Below are 18,437 nucleotides of genomic sequence, written 5' to 3' on the forward strand. Positions count from 1 at the left end.
GACCCTTCCTATCAGTAGAAGGATCCTTTGCATTGCTTTGTTATATAAAAATATATTTTCACCAAACACAAGTCAAACTACAAATGTGGGGTGAAGCAGACTGACATCCTTTAACGAGCACTATGTCTAGACCAGTTTTCACAAGCCCCAGATCTGCAGGAAGTGAGTCCCTTACTTGATAGACTGAGGTGCACATTGGAGATGTTGCAAGCACAGCCCTCTAACGCTATAGTTGGTAACTCCGCCATTAGAATGGGACATGCTACCTAACAAATTTGACTTCAATATTCCTAGGATGCATAATTATTTTGATACTCTTGCTAATTACTTTTCTCCTGACATGGTACATAGGGCGGGAGTGGGAGGTCAGAGAACTAACATTTGTGGGCTACCTTCCCTGTATGTACCAGGCACTCTATGAGCACTTTAGAGGCACTCTTCACTACCAATAAGTTTGTTACTCACATTGCAGAAAAGGAAAAGAAAAAAAATGAGCTTCAGGGAGAAGCAAACTGCCTGTAAGTGGGAGAACTCTAAAATTAAATTTAGGCCCTAATCGTACCACACATACGTACACCAGAAGGACAGGAATTTGGAATTGGGATGGACATTGTTGTTGAGTACAGTTTCTTGGTGAATCTCTTTCTCCCCTTTTCCAGATTCAGAGAGTCTAATAGATCTGAACTTCCCAGAAGCATCTCATCCTATATCTTCCTGAAAATTCTAATGGCCAGTATTCTAGCTCAGACCTCCTTTGTTATCTATCATACTTGCAATAGTCTCCCAGGTCATGTCCTCGCCTTTACTCCTATACATTACCTAGAATGAAATGCAACCTTTTAAGACTAACTTATTAAGACCCTCTAGGATATGCTTCTTATTTACCTGTACAGTCTAATTTTCTCCTATACACTTTTTGATCCATTCAGTAAAAACTGTTCTATATTCTCTACTCATGCCTCTGAAAAGTTCAGCCCCTCCAGCTCCTCCTATGCTTGAAACCTAATATATCCTTTATTCTTTTGTTCAAATTGTACTTTCTCCTTGAAGGCCAACCATATATCAATCCCTTGACTATCTTTCCTGTTAGAAAATAAACTCTTTGAGGATTAAATTCATATCTTATTCAACATCGCTCCCAGTTATATCCCGGGCCAAGGTCATACAACTAACCAGAGGCAGAACCCAGTTCTGATAACTCCCTTACCAATGTTCTTTCCAGTAAGCATTTTGCTTGGGGCTTTGCTGGAATCACAACAGGATTTTGTGCTATTCAGAACAAGTGATACAAGCTGTACCCTCAAAAGTGTGTCCATCTCTCCATCAAATCCACAGAGTGACCTCTTTTCCTACTTCTGGGTTGTCTGTAACAGATTAGTTTGTGGGTTTGTGAAGTCTAAGGATTTCATTTGGAGAGTCCAATCAATAGAACTGTGGAATGCTAAAAGCAATTAACCAAATAACACTTTCTCACAGAAAAAAAAATTATGACATTGGTTCATAAACAAGTCTTTATTATCTCTCTAGTGGCTAATCTGCTTATAGACCAGACTCCTTAATTGAAACAAATTGCTCTTCTTGCCAGACTTTTTCACATTTGCCACGACAGTTTCAAAAATATAACATATTATGTATCAGGATCTTTGTTCCAATAAATATGTGTTCTAATCATCTACTCTGGTGCAAGTTTAGAGTTTCTAGGGAACTAAACTGAGTGCTTACTTCCAGAGGGGTGGGGAAACATGGAAGTTATTGAGCACATTTCTGATTTAATCCAGGAGAGAAGGCATGAAAAGGAGCAGTTTTATTTGGAAGAAAAATATTCTCTATCTCATTTCAATAATTGAAGCCAGAACTTTTTAAAGCAAGAAGGGCATTTCCTTGTCCTTTGCTACCCACTACTCACATTCAACAAATGACCAACTCTTGTCTATTTTTGTTTCTAAAATACCTGTAAAATCTATCCTTCCCCCCACAGCCTAGGCTCAGATGCTCAGCAGCTCCCACTTAGATTAATTTTTCCCCCACCCCTCCTTAAAACCGCGCTGCAATGCTTCTCAAACTGCAGAATGTGTAAGAATCACCTGGCATGTTTATTTAAATACAGATTTTCTAACACCACCACCAGATTTAAACATCACACTGATTTTAATAGGTGCCACTCCACAGAGGGTCTGATGTAGGAGGTGTAAACAGGCCCAATGATTTCCATTTTTAACAGCCATCTCAGGCAACTCTGAGGATGGCGTTCCAATTGCCACATTTTGGTGAGAACTGACTTCAACTATGTGGTTCAAAATAGAAATCTGAAAACAATTTACATGTACTAAAAACACTTACATAGTTTTCCACAGTTGACTGAAAAAGAAGAAAGCTATTGGCTATGATGTCATGATGTTCAAAGGCTTTCAGGAATTGATGACTTCTTCCAGGTCTCCTACCCAAGTTCTCAGAGGCTTCAGAACACACTGTACCAATACATATGGTGTGATCTTCCTCACAAAGCACTCTCCGGTTTTGAAGACCCTCCCAGCAATTTCTACTGACCAACTCCTATCAGGATTCCCTCTCCTAGGAAAGTCCTGGGTCCCATCCCCTTCCCATACAAATCTGATTTAGGAGAGGTGGTGTATGCACTGACAGCTCCCTGCGCAACCTGTCATAGCACTCATTACAATGTACTGAAATTATCTGTGCGCTTTGCTTTTCCACCAGACCCTGGCCTCTTTTCACATAAGGAGCATGCATTATTTTTGGCCTAGGTTCCTACATACGGAGCAATTGTTAAACAATGTTTATTTGAACTTAGTCTCACCTACATCACCTCAACACATGCCCATGTAACTGCTCCTTTTATAACATAAATGGAATAGAAATCAATTCTTCATTCACCATTCCACTTACAAATCAGGGAAGTGAGTCAGAACCTAGAGCAGGACATTAAAGTAAGAAGAGGAGAGGAGAAAGTCTAAATACAGAATAAGTCTCTGTCAACCCCTGCAGTGGTAAGAGGCACAGGCTTTGAAGGCAGCCAGAGAGATGGAATCCAGTTCCCTCCACTGACAAGCTGAGTGGTTTCTGAGAAGGTTGCATAAATTCTCTGTGACTTAGTTTCTTCTTTGGGGACAAAGAATATCCCCTAGAGTTGTTAAGACATGTGGAGAAGATTGACAAACTATTTTGGTAATGTAGCAGAAATTACATATTGTAGGCTATGCTAGCCAGTCTCTCTCTTAATTACCCAAAAGGGGTTGTGTTCCAATAAAACTTTATTTACAAAAACAGGCAATGGGCCTGATTTGACCTGAGGACTGGAGTTTGCTGACCTCTGCACTAGAGCAATGCTGACACAGTTTAAACTTAATATTATTGTAGCTGTTATTATTTTCCTTGGAGAAATTTACTTCCAGGCAAATGACTCAAGTTTTGGCATTCTATAAAAATTTTAACTATGTAGCTCACATGTATGTATTAACTGGAATCAATATAAAATGAGCTTGAGTCTGAGACTCATGATCTCCAGTGACTTCCCACCACTCCTCATTTATATTTATCATCAGAAATAAAACTACTAGAGTATTTTCTGGATAACATAGCTCCCCCTGAAATTACACTCATTCTGAAACACAAAACTTAATTTGAAAAACCCCAAAAGATACAATAATGGGAAACATGAACCAATAGAAGCTGCCTGACTGATGTGAAATATTTTGTTCATTAGAAGTGCATTGCTTTTAAATAATAACTTATGTTAATTAATAATTGTGCTAAATTAAAGTGAGATGACACCTAATGAAACTAAGTCACTAAACTGCTAATACAGAATAAACTACCCCTTTTCTTTCCTCCAGGATTACATTTGTACTTATAGTTTTCTATCTATCTGTATATCTATCTAGATAATCTTCAGAATTATTCAGGTGTTTCTGATTAGCAGGTCATGGCATTGATGTTACAGTCTAGGAAATTTAGGGTGACCAAGGGGTGAGGCAACAGTTAGGCATTCTAATTATGGTGCTTGTGTTGCTAAATTGTGAGTACAATTAGTTAAGCACCTCTGGTACTTTTTCCAGGAGCTATATGCAAACAAATACATATATAAATGATTTTTTAAAAGCTACATCTTCCTTCTTTTTGTATGCACTTTTACAAGCAAATATTTTTTTGTAGAGTGTCCCAAGAAGAAGTCGCTGTTCTCCTCTGCTCACATAGTCCCAGATTATTAGATCTTCCAGGTGACTGTGTCCACCTGCAGAGCCTGGACCAGAAGTGGCTACTTCAACCCAACATGAGACAGGAAATTTCCTTGCTTTTCCATTCTGTCAGTGTACCTCCACTCTCCCTCTCATTTCTGCCTTACCCACTCAACTGAACTCCTTGCCCTCATACCAGATGCCCATTTGTTGGGGTGTTATTACTCAGGCAAGTTCTGATTATTGCCACATCCAATTGGGAAAAGACTTATAACCATGTTAGTCTTAACATAACCTTTGACTTAGCCACTTTTGATAGATATGCAAATCACCTTGTTAAATTGAGGGTTCTGATCAGTAGGTCAAGGCTGAGGCCCAAATTCTAGGTACCTAATCAACTCCAAAGAAATGTCCAGGCACTAGGCCTAAAGAATACACTCCCTGGACTTTGTTGACATAAACTACCATATTTTGCTGTGTATATGGTGCTCCCATGTATAAGGCACACCCGCATTTTTGGCCCAAACTTTCATGAAAAAAACTTTCATTTTTAATTTTTTGATTCAATTTTTTTATCTATTTATATTTAGAAACAAAATCAATTCTTATCCCAGTGTATTCTTTTGCATACGGATATCATTATTGCTTTCTAGAGTTACACTTTTAATGCATAAGCATAAATAAAAGAATTAAAAACACTTATATAGATACAGAGTTAGTACTACCAATGTATAATGCGCATCCTTATTCTTCACTCAGAAATTTGGGTTAAAATGTGTGCTTTATACAAGGCAAAACACAGTACATTGAGCTGGTTGCTTCCTACAGCACCTACCTGGTCTCCTGACTCTCAGGCTGACCCAACTGGACTACTGATTTCTAGGACTGTCATGCTCCCAGTCCACACCTTCCATAGTGGGTTTCTCATGGGTGTCTGTCCAGCTGTCTCAGCAACAATAACAGGAAAATTCTCAAGAGAGGTTGGTAGGGGTTTCTCTCACCTTGGGGCATCTTCCCCTTCTTTGGAGAGGTACCACTTTGGAGAGTATCTGGTTCTATCCCCACCCTAAACTAGGTACCTCCTCCATGCCCCACATTTCTGCTCAGCTGCAGAATTAGATTGTCTTTTGGATGAAGGCTTTGCCAGTTTCCCACTGGCATCAAGCAACTGCAAAACACTAGCTTGGAAGTGTTTGTATAATGTTCAGTCCTGGTCCTATATTTAGAGAAGGGTGCCAGTTTCTCCACTCCTGAGAGTGCTGAGATTGACTTGCCGCCTTGCTGTTATTCCTCACTTCCAATGCTGTAAAGCTTTTTATAAGTCTGGGCTCATACATGGCTTTGCTTCTACATGGATAAAATGTCAGAATTTGTAGCTTCAGATTTAATCCTAGGCAGTTTGGATAAACCCCACATGCTTGCTGCCAAATTTGGCTCATTTTTCAAAATGGATCAGATGCTTTTCTTTTCCACCCATAAAATTAGATTCTGTTCATTTGGGTGTATGTGTTATGTGGGAAAGGTGGGTGTTACAAGTGGATGACTCTTTCAAAATAGAAAATACTTACAAAAGTGTAACTCTTAGTATCAAGAAAAAATATATACTTCTTTCTGAACAAGTTAGCTTTGAGTAGTCGATCCCCACTGATACTCCTGTATGAGAGGAATATGCTATTTTACCCAACAGCCTCTTGTTCCCCTCCCTGGTTTCCTGAAGAAGAGGATGGGCCCATCATACCAGAGGTCTCCCCTAGACACACCAGGTATCATACTGTACCTTTGTTCTGAGTGTGGAACACAGCTTCGAGAGTGTTCTTCTCATAGAAAACTCATATATACCTCGGGGTCTTTTAAGTTGCCAATTCCCTGTCCTTACACCAGCTGCCCATTGGATGGGGTGCTATTATTCAGGCAAGTTCAGATTGTTACCACATCCAACTGGGAAAAGACTTGTAACCACATTAGTCTTAACATAACCATGACTTAGCCGAATTTAGTGGACATGCAAATCCCCTTGTTAAATTGAAGATTCTGATTAAGTAGCTCAGGGTTGAAGCCAAGTTCTGTGTAGCTAACCAGTTCTAAGGAAGTAATCAGGCTGTAGATCTAAAGGTCATATTCTGGGCTACAAGGATTTAGACCACACTGTATACAGCACTATACATAGAAAGTAGGAGGTTAAAAATCCTAAATAAGCCTTCAAAATTCATCTTCTCTGATTTGAATACAATCTTTAGCTAGGAATCAGAGGACATGGTACCTATAGTGAACTCCAAAGATAACATCTGATTCTGTCTCTGTTTCCACCAAGATCCATGGTGGAAAATTATAGGATTCTCACCTAAGCGAAGTGTCTACAAAAGGCTGATCATCTTAATCCTTCCATTTGAGGTAAATAGACAAGGTACTCTGGCTCCCTTTCCCTCCAAGGAAAACTCCCATTGGAATACAGCAAACCACTACTCTCTTGGTCTCATGAACTGCCAGCTAAACCCAGCTGTGGTTCAAAGGGGCAAGCCTCTTCCCAAGGTGGTAATTCCTAACACAAGCAGCACCCCCTCCATGGCAGAGATACCAGTGGCCAATCCCACAGAAGCTTTAGATTGTGTTTCTCACTTTCTCAATTTGTTTGGATATCTTCCAGGTCTATAGTGGCCAGAGATCCTGAAGAACACTCTCTTACAACGTTTAGAAAAGAGTTCACAGAACCCACCTGGAATAATTATATGGTTCTTCTAAAAAGATGATAATGATAGTTTCTATTTATGGTATACTTTCTATGAGATAGGGCTGTCCTAATAAACTTACAAACTTTACTCAAATTACAAAAAATCATAATGAGGTAAGGCCATTGTTATTTCACAACTAGAGCAACTGAGGACCGAGTGATCAAGTAATCTATCCACAGTGGCATAGCTGGTAAATGACAGAGCATGAACTTGAGATCAGATCTGGCTGCCTCAGCAGCTACTCTATAGTTCTGTACAGTGCTGCCTCTCTGATGCCCCTGTTTTGGTTTCGGAGAAAATGTATAATTCATGGTGCCCTAAATCACATAGCCAGCCCAATTTTGTTGAATCCTGGTGAAGAATACAGATCCATGAACTTTTCTTTTGCTCAAACCAAGCATTCTCCACCCCCGAGATTATAGGGGATCATTGTCCCCGAATAAATTCTTCTCTAAAGGACTTGGCAGAAGCCCTGTATTTCTCTCCTCATCTGGGGCACAGAGGCAAATATGCAAATCAATTCCTGGAATCTGTCCTGACATTTGCAGTTTCTCAAAGTATCCCATCAAAGTAAACCCTATTGGTGTCTGTAGATCCTCATCTAAAAATTATTACTATTACTAGAGGTCAAGGCTTTGCCAAAACTCTCAGATTCTTAAAGCATATTCTCCCCTTGTTTTGTATCTCTCAAGAACAGGATATATACAAGCACCTAATAAGAGCTTCCTGAATTCAAAGTTGAATGAGTGTATACAGTATTTGTCTATGTACATCTGACTGTTATAACCAAAATAAAACAAAACTAATCATAATGCATATATATGTATGTTTAACATACACAATGTGGAATCATTTTTGATCTCAAATATATTTCATATAATGTATATAATGTATGCCTGTCTATTTTAGAGCCTGTTGTATATATGAGCGTTCTATATATGTACCATGTGTAAATATATATATATATGCATACATATATATATATACACACGTGAATAGTTATTCTCAAACAGGAGGGGTCCCTACATATAATTGCTGTACTGTCTCATTTGGCATTAAGGAATGCACATTCAAATAATTGAGAAAAGTACTTTAAAAGCCAATACTTGATTTGAATTTAATAGATAAAATTATATTCAGAATATACTGCACAATGTTTCATAACCTAATAAACATTTATGTTGAAAGTTGCACAGTATTTAAAAAATTGTTCAGTCACAGCAGTGACCAGTGGTTTACTATGTGGTGGAGGCTAATGGCTTGAGATTGGGGATGCCCTCCAATGTATTTCTTTTTTTTTTTTTTACCAAATCCCCTATAGTTCTTATATTTCTTCTCCTCTGCCTCTTCTTCTCAAGAGAAGTGCAGAATGGCCAACTCTTTGGTCTTCTGGACAATAGGCCTGCCTCTTTTTCTACAAAATTAGTTATTAAATCACTAACCCTGCCTATGTCAGGCACTGGGCCCCTTGTGAGAACATCAGGAGAACAAGTGTAAACATACATCTTCGTTCTGTGTCAAACATCCTCGGATGCTTTTGCAGCCTGTAATACATTTAGTTATGCAGGCAATATTAGTTAGCTTACTTCCCCCCTCTTCCTTGTTCCTCCCTTATTTGCTCTAACTTAATGGAGAAACATTCCCATTGGTGGATTTGGGGTTCATACTTCTAAAGCTCATTACAAGTGGTACTGTGTTTTTCAATGGAAAAATAAATGAGACAAAAATTTTAGTTACTGTCTTAGTTCAAATAAGTATAATGCTGAAATCCTGAAACAACTGTATTTCTAAGACTCAAATAACTGGGTTTTACTATATAGTATATCACTATTGCTTCACTCTCCTTGGGAAAAAAATGAAAATATATTTGGATTTTATTATGATCCTGAATTCCAACTTTTGACGTTAATATGACATTTTTATCCTCAATCCCATTGCACAAATTTATACATTCATTCATTAATAAGATAGGTCATATTTAAACAGAGGTTGATAGAAGCAAGTGAATTTAAAATACAGAATAAATCAAGGATCTAGGATTTTACATTCTCTATTTAATACTCCATCAAATGCTTCTATATCCTTCCCAAATCATACCCTGAGAGCTACCTTTGCTTTCAACCATTCAATTTCTGAGTACCCTGCTCATGTCAAGCACTGGGCCCCTTACGAGAACTTAAAGGAGAACAAGTATAATATCAGCTCAAGGTTTCAAAGTCTATCTCACACACAACCTCACCGGCATACCAAATGTAATATACCTTTTTTTAAGGTGAAGTGAACTCCAATGGAACATTTAGAAGTGTTAGAGGACTACATAGAGCTTTCTCAGATCATCGGAAGCCCCTGAATGTTAAGGGCAGCCTGGTGTGTGTAAGCCAGTGTCAAGGACCCATCTTTTCTTTCTCCATCTACCCAAAGGACCAGTGTTTTCCTTCCCTATCAGTTCTAGTAACAATTCTGGTACCTCCCAGCTCCCAGAATATTACAAAAAAAAAATGTGGAACCAGAGCATGGAGGATAACTTTTTAAATAATGTTTTTCAAACTGGAAACAGAATTTAATTTTTGGATCTTCCCCCAAAGCTCCTAGAATTTAAACTCTACCTCCCACAACATTCTATACCTATGCTAATCCTTTCTTACACATGCTTTTTAAAGGTATGTTAAAGAATACACTCCAGTTAAACAGCTAAGAGAAGACAAGTCATGTCTACTTTCAGGGAATTCTGTAGTATATCTATTACATTCTATCTTCTAGACAAAGTAACACTACTTTAAATGTTCCTTCATTCCCCTTCTTCTTTCCATCATTTACTTCCATAATCACTTCATCGAAAACAAAACAAATAAAAGCTCCTTCACTTTATTTTTTTTTCAGGTCTCCTGAAACAACAATATCTTCTTTAACAATCTTTCTTACTTGCTTAACTCCCCAACTCTATCTATCATCCCTATGTCATTGGGTATGACTTTAGATTAGTTTTAACTAGCTGTTTTAAATAGCTTCACCTGTGTTGTGGACAGTCTTGTGTTCAACAAATCCCAAATATAATTAATTGTCTGCCTCATCCTTCTCCCCCACCTGCATTCTCCCCTCTGTGGACACCGTTATCTTCCCCCTTTTCTAAGCAGATGCCCCCTTGTCATCCTTGACTCCTCCATCTCACATGCAATCAGTTGCCAAGAACTCCTACTTCTGAAAATATTTTAAACCTATGTGTATATACTCATTTCCATTTCTATTACCACTCCTTTATTCAAGCCTTCAGAAATTGTACTTTCTTGGTGAAGCCACTTAGCTAGCCTCCCAACCTCTAATCTTGAACCCCGCCCATACCCGGACAATCCACTCTCCACTCCTCATCAGACTGGTCCTTCTAAAAATTACAGATTTCATCACTTCCTCCTCCTACCTAAAATCCTGCAGGTTCTTTCCATTATGTTCAAGGTTAAATTCATATAACAGCATAAACAAAGCCCCTTGTATCTGATCTGGCCTTGCCTCTCCACCATTTCCAGCCCTACTGACTTATATGGATATATGTTTTTTTTTTTCATCTAGGCCTCACAGTGATTCTGTAAATGAACTGCTGTTACTTCCCCATTTTACAGGCTTGCTGAAGGTCACCAAGCTGGGGTGCTGACACAGGCAGAGACTCCGCACTCTATACCTGTGTCCCCTCCACCTGTGGCACCACACACTTTTCATACCTCTGTCTAGAACTCCCTTGCCTGTCTAGTCTCATGACAAATTCTGCCTTTTTTCTCCAGACTTTGGCAAGCAGCCCTACATTCCAGGCAGAAATGTACTTCCTTTTGCTGTTATCATAAAGTCTGTTTAATGCACACATCTATTTAGCACTTATCTTAAAACACTGCTACATATCAGCTCATTTCTCACCCCCATCCTAACTCTGAAGAAAACTAAAAGACAAAGAAACTTAAGGTGCCATGTACCAAGGTCTGAACCTTGGGAATGGTCCCCTTCTTTATAGATACTTGAATGCAAGGACTGGAGAGATGATCAGTGGCACTAGAGGGGTCTCCCTCTTCCCTTGTCACTTGTCTCACCAGCTGTTGTCAGAAAGGTAGGATCAGAATTGGTGAGCAGGGCTTAGAGACATAGCAGAAATGAGTGAATGAGTGGATGGAGCAAGAGAGCATGAAGAATGGCTGCCTAAGACTTGAGTTAAAACCATTGCAAAATAGATGGTCCTACTTCTTGGATTAGGAAAGGCAATCAGGTAGACACGGACTTGAAAACCAATTTGGACCTAGTATTTACAGGCCTGCCATTTCATTAGCTCTTAAAAGATAGTGATCTATGTGCCTTTGAAATTCTTCTATCTCATTTTTATCTGTCACTCTTTACCTGTAAACCTCACAAGGTATTTGTTGAAAATAAAGAATGAACACAAGAAAGAATAAAGGCAACAAACAACACATATATAGTTATTTTTTTCCTCTAAATTTGTTTTTGAAATAATTATAGTTGGTAAATGGCCTGTGACACCTACTATATTAGTATGTAGAACTTAATGAGAAAAACCCATGTGGGTAAAATTATCATCAGTGGGAATCACTTCAGTCCTTAAATTCTGAGATGCAGGAGAGCTTTTAGGGATTTAAGGCAAAGTTGATTTCCCTAGAGAACAACTTTCTGGAATCTCCATCATTAGACTGGGACCCTCTGTTGGCATGAGAAGTAACTGTGAGAATCAAAACATCCACCAGTCAAAGCAGTGTTCCAGCCAGCAACCCAGTGGTCACCCACCTCATTGAACCCCAGAAAGTTCCTCTCAGCCCTACACTAAGAAATAATAATGATGATACAATGAAATTAAATAACACTCTGATAAATAAAACTTTTCAACATTTTCCTTAATATCTCAGACTTAATACTGTTTGGCATCACAATAAGTTTTAAAATAAGGATAAAAAGAGAATTCCAGGGAGACTCTTCCTAGTAATATTCCTTCAGTAGCATTCTATAATCTAGATACCTTTTGACCATTGGAATTTTCCCAGTAAATCTTGGCTTAAGGAAAAAGAGGAAAACTGTACAAATATAAAAATATACTAAAGAGAAAAGTGTGTTTGCAGTCATACATCAACAGCAGTGAAGAGGCAAATAAGTGAATAATTGTGTCCATGAGTGACGCTGTGTCCATCTTCATACCTCTTGATGGATTTCCAGCACGGCAGAGGACTCCCTGACGGTGGTTATGGTGTGCAGCCTAGATATAGAAGAAAAAGACAACTTAATATGTATTTATATATATATATACATACACACACATATATGTATATCGTGTCAAAATTGGCTACCATGAATATTATATGCATAAGAGTTGAATTAAAATGATGAAAAGTACTAATTCAATTTAGAATTTTCAAAGTTCAGAAGTCTCTCGGGTAGAGTTTTCCAAAAACAAGCCACTTGTTCCTGGCACATTTTCTGTGCCCTAGTGATTTTGCTGTCCCCCGGGAAGAAATTCACTGCATACTTACCTACCACTCAGACAGTCCCGGAGACTCACATACTAAAAGAGCATTCTTTTGCAAAGACAACATTGAAACTAAGGTGATAAGGGGAAGTTTGATTGCAATAGCAATGCAGAATTTAGGGCTCTGTTCTTTGTTCTTTATCTTTACTAAAATCCTAGGAACATAAAAGGGTTTTATTCTTCTTCATATACCCTGTGTCTTTTGAACTTTTATGTTCCTTCTAAGATCTACCTAGCCTTTGCAGTCTGGTTCACCTGTCACTGACACTTGGTGACCATTGGTGTCTATGTAAAAGGCCTGAGCCTCCATGAGCTGCACTAACATTTCTCTTTCCCAGGCTCTGGGTCACTGGCTTTCAACAGTGCCTGTAAATGGCAATCATCTGGAGAGTTAAACAATCAAGCTACTGAAGCTTAACCCCAATCGAGGCCAATTAAAACTGAATCTCTGCAGGTGAGGTCCACACAGCAGTAGTGTTTCTGTTTCCCAGGTGTCTCTTAACACACAGCAAGGTGGAGAAAACCTGTTAACAAAATACAGGAGACTACATCTGGATACCCTGTGTGGGGGAGGTGAATAATAACATTTCAGAAATGCCTCTTGGCCATATTGTTTCCTTTACTTTATCAGCTCCCACGAAAATCTCAAGAGACTCAGTGCAGGGGTGGGGGGTAGGAGGAAATAAGTTAACTTTTAATTAACTGTTACAGTTACTCAAAACTTATTTCCACAATCTCATTCACAGTCAACATATTAGCTCTCTTATTTGCAATCAGACTATTTCCCAAGTGGGTCTTCCATTAAAAGCAAATACATTTCAGAGCTCAGAAAAGGAAAGAATACAGATATCAATTAATTCAGAGTAATTTGATTTAATCTTTTGGGTAAAACATTCCTCATTCTAGACTGGCTTCCTGCCACTTCAACTCACTCTACAGGTCTCCACACTATCCACTTAGCTTCTTAATAATAACAAATATAAACACGATTTTTTTTTCTTCCTTGGGAAGTTATAAAGAAACCTCTCATGGTCAGCTCTCACCCTTCTGCTCCTGTCTGAAGCAGATCTTTCTAAAATCTGCAACTCCTCATACCTCTTTAGCACTCCTCCCCTGAGGAAGCTCCGACCTCTAGAACCTAAGGGTTTCTCCTTGCTTCAACATTATTGTCTGCTGTTCCCGCTGAAAGCTGGAACTCTGGAGCGAGGAAACAGCTCTTGTCTTCCTCCAGCAAAGCAATGGTCATATTTTGTACAAATGGCTAAAGGGAGCAGGTGAACTGAACTGTCTCTTTCCTGGTGATTTCTCCGAAGGTTTATAGCCTTAAGTCTTCTTCCATATAAATTTCTCTCTTTTCACTGTTGAGTGTTGAATATTTATGCATTGCTCACACTTGTGAGTGAATGTGCAGAACACAGAGTCAGTCTCAGGCAAAATTCCGAGGTAGTTAAATTTGCTTTCAGCTATTCCTGCCAAATTCCGTTCTCCTTCAGAGGAAGAAGTGCCTCATCATTTTCTCTCATAACTGTTTATTAAAAATATTCTCTCTACCTGTATTCATAATAGAGTATTAATAGTTGATAAGGGCAAAGTGTTATTACTTCCAAAATAGACGAATTTTGGTTCAGCATTTTTTTTCAATTCAACAGAGAAGTCCTTAACCACCAACAATGTGGGGAGTAGCAGTTGTTACCTAGCCTTTTCACACATGCATTTTATATAATCCTTATAATTTAGGAAGATGAGTATGGCCATCAGCTCATCCCAATCCTGGGCTCTAAGTGGTTAATTTGCCCCAAAATATAGAGCTATTGTTAATAACAAAATCGATCTTAAATGCTGGTCTTCTACCTTCAAATTCTTCCCCTGTACCATAGCAACAATGACAACACCACATTTTATTTGTGTTATTTTTTAATTATCTTTTTCATTTGATCCGGTATCTGCATGGTGAGGAAACAAAAGATCAAAAGATTGGTCAGATAAGCACAATGAAAGAATAAGATGAAAACCCACATTTTCTCATTGCTAGGTCTACCTTTCCCCCTCTCTGTTGTCTACTTACTTGAGGAAAACAGTTTTGAAAAAGAACTAGACCTCAAGTGAGTAAGAAAAAGGTGAGCTCAGAGAATCCAGGGCCTTCTCAATAGGCCTCACCTCAGACCATGAATTCAGGTACCGGTTCCACATTCTGTTGCTGAGACTGGCCCTGAGTAGACACAGAAGACCACCCCTAGCCCTCAACTCTTTACCTACCCTGAGTCTTTAGGAAAAATGTTGCTGGATCCCCAGACTCACTTGTTCATTGTATACTAGAAATAGCAAAGATGAATGAGAATGAGTTTTGAAACCCAGGAGATCTGAATTTAAATACCTCCTCTGCTACTACCTGACTACGTAAACATGGGCAGCTTGCTTACCCTCAATCATACTTGAATTTCAGTTTCTTTATCTGAGAAAGATAAGAGAAGGAATAACATGGGACTCTTGTAAAAATAAAATAAAGAACCTGGCAGAGGGTAAAAATGTCATCTCCTTTCTTTCCTATCTTTGCCTGCCCAAATCTTATACACTTAGCTAATAGTAGAAATATCCCAAACAAGAGAATCTTTTCTGTTGTGAGAACTTAATTTTGGGTCAATGCCATGTGGAACAGCAGTCTTGAAGTTACATGGGTTTGGTCTCAGATAAGGAAGAGTAGTATATAATGGTTGTTCAATTGAACACAGTTTCATCTTAGTTGCTCTACAATCAAAAACAAAATAATGTAGATCAGTACAAATTGGTAGTTACAGAATGGTCACAGAAGTGGAGATTAGAGCACAGGGAATCTAGTTAATAATATTGTGATAACTATGTATGGAGCCAGGTGGGTAGTTGAAACATTGGGGGCCTACTCTGTAAAGGACATGATTTTCTAAGCACTATGTTGCACATATGAACCTAACACAAAATAATATTGAATGTAAACTATAATTGAAAAATGAATAAATAAAATATTTCAAAAAACAGGATTACATTTCTCGTTCTCTACTCCTGTCATCATACACTACATATCTCATTATTTGATTTCAGGAACAGAAGATAAAGCCCTCCTTACACCACCCTTAAGTGATAAGTACCAACCCTAAGAAGACAGCATATGAGTGGCTAGAATCCCATTGGATTCTGAAACAAAATAGTATCACTCATTTCTGGCTTCTGAAATTTTACCTGAAGTCTTCCAAAGATTTCTTCTTAGTTGCTCTCAAACCACCAGTTTGGCAACAGGCAAATTTGTAATCGATGACCTGGTAAATGATGGGATTGTACATTGCTGCTGATTTTGCAAGTAGGGTTGGCACCACAGAGAGTTGTATGGGGATGGAGTCTGGCCTTCCAAAAGCGGACCACACAGAGACCACTGCGTAGGGAATCCAGGCAATCAGGAAGCCAGCACAAATTAACATTGCCACCTGGTGAGAGAAAGCAACGGAGAACAAAATCAAGGCACCTGGTGGAAATGATGGGCATCGGGGAAAGGCAGGTAGCCTATTCACATCCAAGAAAGTCTATTATTTTTCTATTTCCCTTGTCTGTAGGAATCATTTCACATGAAATTCGGAAATGTTAGGCCAGAAAAAGTTATGGTAATTCTTTATCCTATCTACCACATCTCATTTATTTTCTGCTCCGGAATTTGAATGTATCCAAAGGCCCAAAGTTTAACCCTATAAACACTGTCAGGTTGTGCCTACATTGGACAGGGAACCATGCTAAAAAGGCATCAGTGCTCCTGCAGTTTCCAGACTTTTCAGGCTGTATTCACTTAAAAACTAGATGGAAAATATGTTCACCTTGATGGAATTTTAAATCACCCAGATTAGCCTCAGGAAACTTAGAAACACTACCCTTGTTTGAAATTCTAATATGAATCTTCTTCAGAGATTTCTATTAAATATTATTCTTTTGGCTCAAGTTTTTCTTAAGTTTGAGGACCATTTCATGAAAATTCACTAGCTACAGAGGAAAAGAGACCCCATTGAGCCTAAACCAAAGTGACACAGTTGTATAGAACAAGACTTTTCCACAAGCACTTTTCTATCTTATAAAATTTTATTAATTTTAGAGGCTTCTTAATTTTCAGACCAAAGAATAATTAGAAATAGGGCTTAAAACATCATCGCTAGTTTCTCATCATCTGAAATTCAGTCCCTTTAGTAATATAACCTTAATTAGCGCCCTGTAACTATCTACCTGACACTACACATCTCACTTTAATTCAGCAAACCCTTTTTTAGAAAGCACTTTGTGCAAGAAACTGGCAAGAGCTGTGAGAGGTACCAGCACAGCTTGTGCCTTAATTGTGTCCCTCTGGAATACAAATAACTATAGTACCAGACTGAATAGGATTTAAGTGCAGGACAAAATTGCATGCTATGGGACACATTAAGTTTCATAAAGGGTGTAGTGTAGAACATGCACATTGGCAAGTGGAAATAAAGGAATAGTAGTGAGACCAGCATGAGCAAAGGCATAAACAGGTATGTGTGAGGTTTGTGAGCAATTCACTTTGGTGTATGAGAAAGCAACAAAGGAAGATAAAGCTGAAAAAAAAATCCATGCATTCAAGGTTTTGCATAACAAATAACTTAATGACCTATGCTTTGAGGCACTAGTAAGTTTTGAGCAGGAGACATAATGAGAGCCATTCTTAGGAAGATTAGCCTGTAAAGTGAAACAGAAGAAGCAGAAACCAGGAGGTAGAAAGGTCATTGTTTATCCATCCAATCAACAGGTATTACTGAGCATCTCCTGTATGCTTTGTGTTGAAGATAAAGCAATGAATGAAGCAGACACAATCTCTGCCCATATAGAATTTTTACTCTTAGCAGGTTCATTTAAGCAACAAGCCTACACAAGAATTAAGAGGGGTCTTAGTCAGAGTACTGACACTGACAAACGAAGTCCAAGCTTTTGTTTTAATTTTAAACGAGTTATTTAAGGCCCAAGTTGGGAGAAAGCCCACTAACTTCAAAGTAATTGTTATCTACAAGAATATTTTTCTATAAGGTAAATACTGTAAGTCCTCACATAATACCATCAATAGGTTCCCCAACTTTAAGTGAAATAAATAAGAAAATGATTTTACCATAGGCTAATTAATATAAATAAGTTATGTTCCTATGACATCTGATAAACATAACAAAACGATACTGAACAAAAAGGATTATTCAAGGACCTGCTACCATGCCACTACATTCAAATGAGTCATCTGTGTAGTGGTTTTGTTGTTTGGGTTTATGTTCCTCTTCTCAATATACCCAGTACCTTAGCATTGCCAGCCTCTCTTCCAACCCCAGGCTGTTTTATGGACTTGGCATCACAGGCATCACAATAGTAGGAACAGGGATGGGCACACGATTAGAAAAAGCATAACTAGACCCAACTTGGGAGTTCTAGGAAAAATGGGCCTTCTGTTTTCCTTGGAGTTTCTCTAAAACCCTGGGAAGATGAAAGAACAGAGCTCTCTGAGGCCACGGGCCCTGCTTCTTTCCTCTACCCCCTTATTTAAGAAGTAAAATAGTTCTCAACATCAAGATCATGGCCAACTGGCATGAAGGATCAATGATGAGTAATGAGACAAGAAAGGTTGTATTAATAAAGTTAAAGTAACAATATTTGTGCATTCTTTTTCGTTTTAGAAAACCAGTTGCATAGGTTTTTCCTACAGCAAAGTCATTTGGGCACATGTGCATTTCAATATGCCTTTGTGAGAGCAGAGTGTTGTATGCAGGGAATGATCCATACCCTTTAGTCTACTTGACATGTCAGTAGTATGTGTGCACCCTGGGAACCCCATGTGTGTAGGATGTGTTAAGAAGGAAGCCTGGGAAATTACTCTTATGTTTCTGGTTCTAAAATTCCACCCAAAAAAGTTCAAGGTTCATCCCTAAAATTTACCTGCAGCAGGAAAAAAAAACAACAAAACACCTTCAACAATATTTATTTCACTCAAATTTTCAA

The 18,437-nt window shown here is 38.5% G+C and overlaps 1 protein-coding gene across 1 annotated transcript in view; it reads right to left on the reverse strand.

Moving 5' to 3' along the window:
• Nucleotides 1-12,097: 12,097 nt before the first annotated feature.
• Nucleotides 12,098-18,437, reverse strand: part of OPN5 (opsin 5) — a 28,613-nt gene continuing 22,273 nt past the window's right edge. The window contains exons 5-6 of the mRNA XM_054568795.1: nt 15,645-15,886; nt 12,098-12,161 (exon numbers count right to left, since the gene is read on the reverse strand). Coding sequence (XP_054424770.1) covers nt 12,098-12,161; nt 15,645-15,886 — 306 coding nt within the window. The remainder of the gene's footprint in view (nt 12,162-15,644; nt 15,887-18,437) is intronic.

The sequence above is a fragment of the Pteronotus mesoamericanus genome, unplaced genomic scaffold, assembly GCF_021234165.1.
Source record: "Pteronotus mesoamericanus isolate MK-2021 breed Mesoamerican mustached bat unplaced genomic scaffold, CSHL_Meso_final contig_20, whole genome shotgun sequence".
Classification (NCBI taxonomy): Eukaryota; Metazoa; Chordata; class Mammalia; order Chiroptera; family Mormoopidae; genus Pteronotus; species Pteronotus mesoamericanus.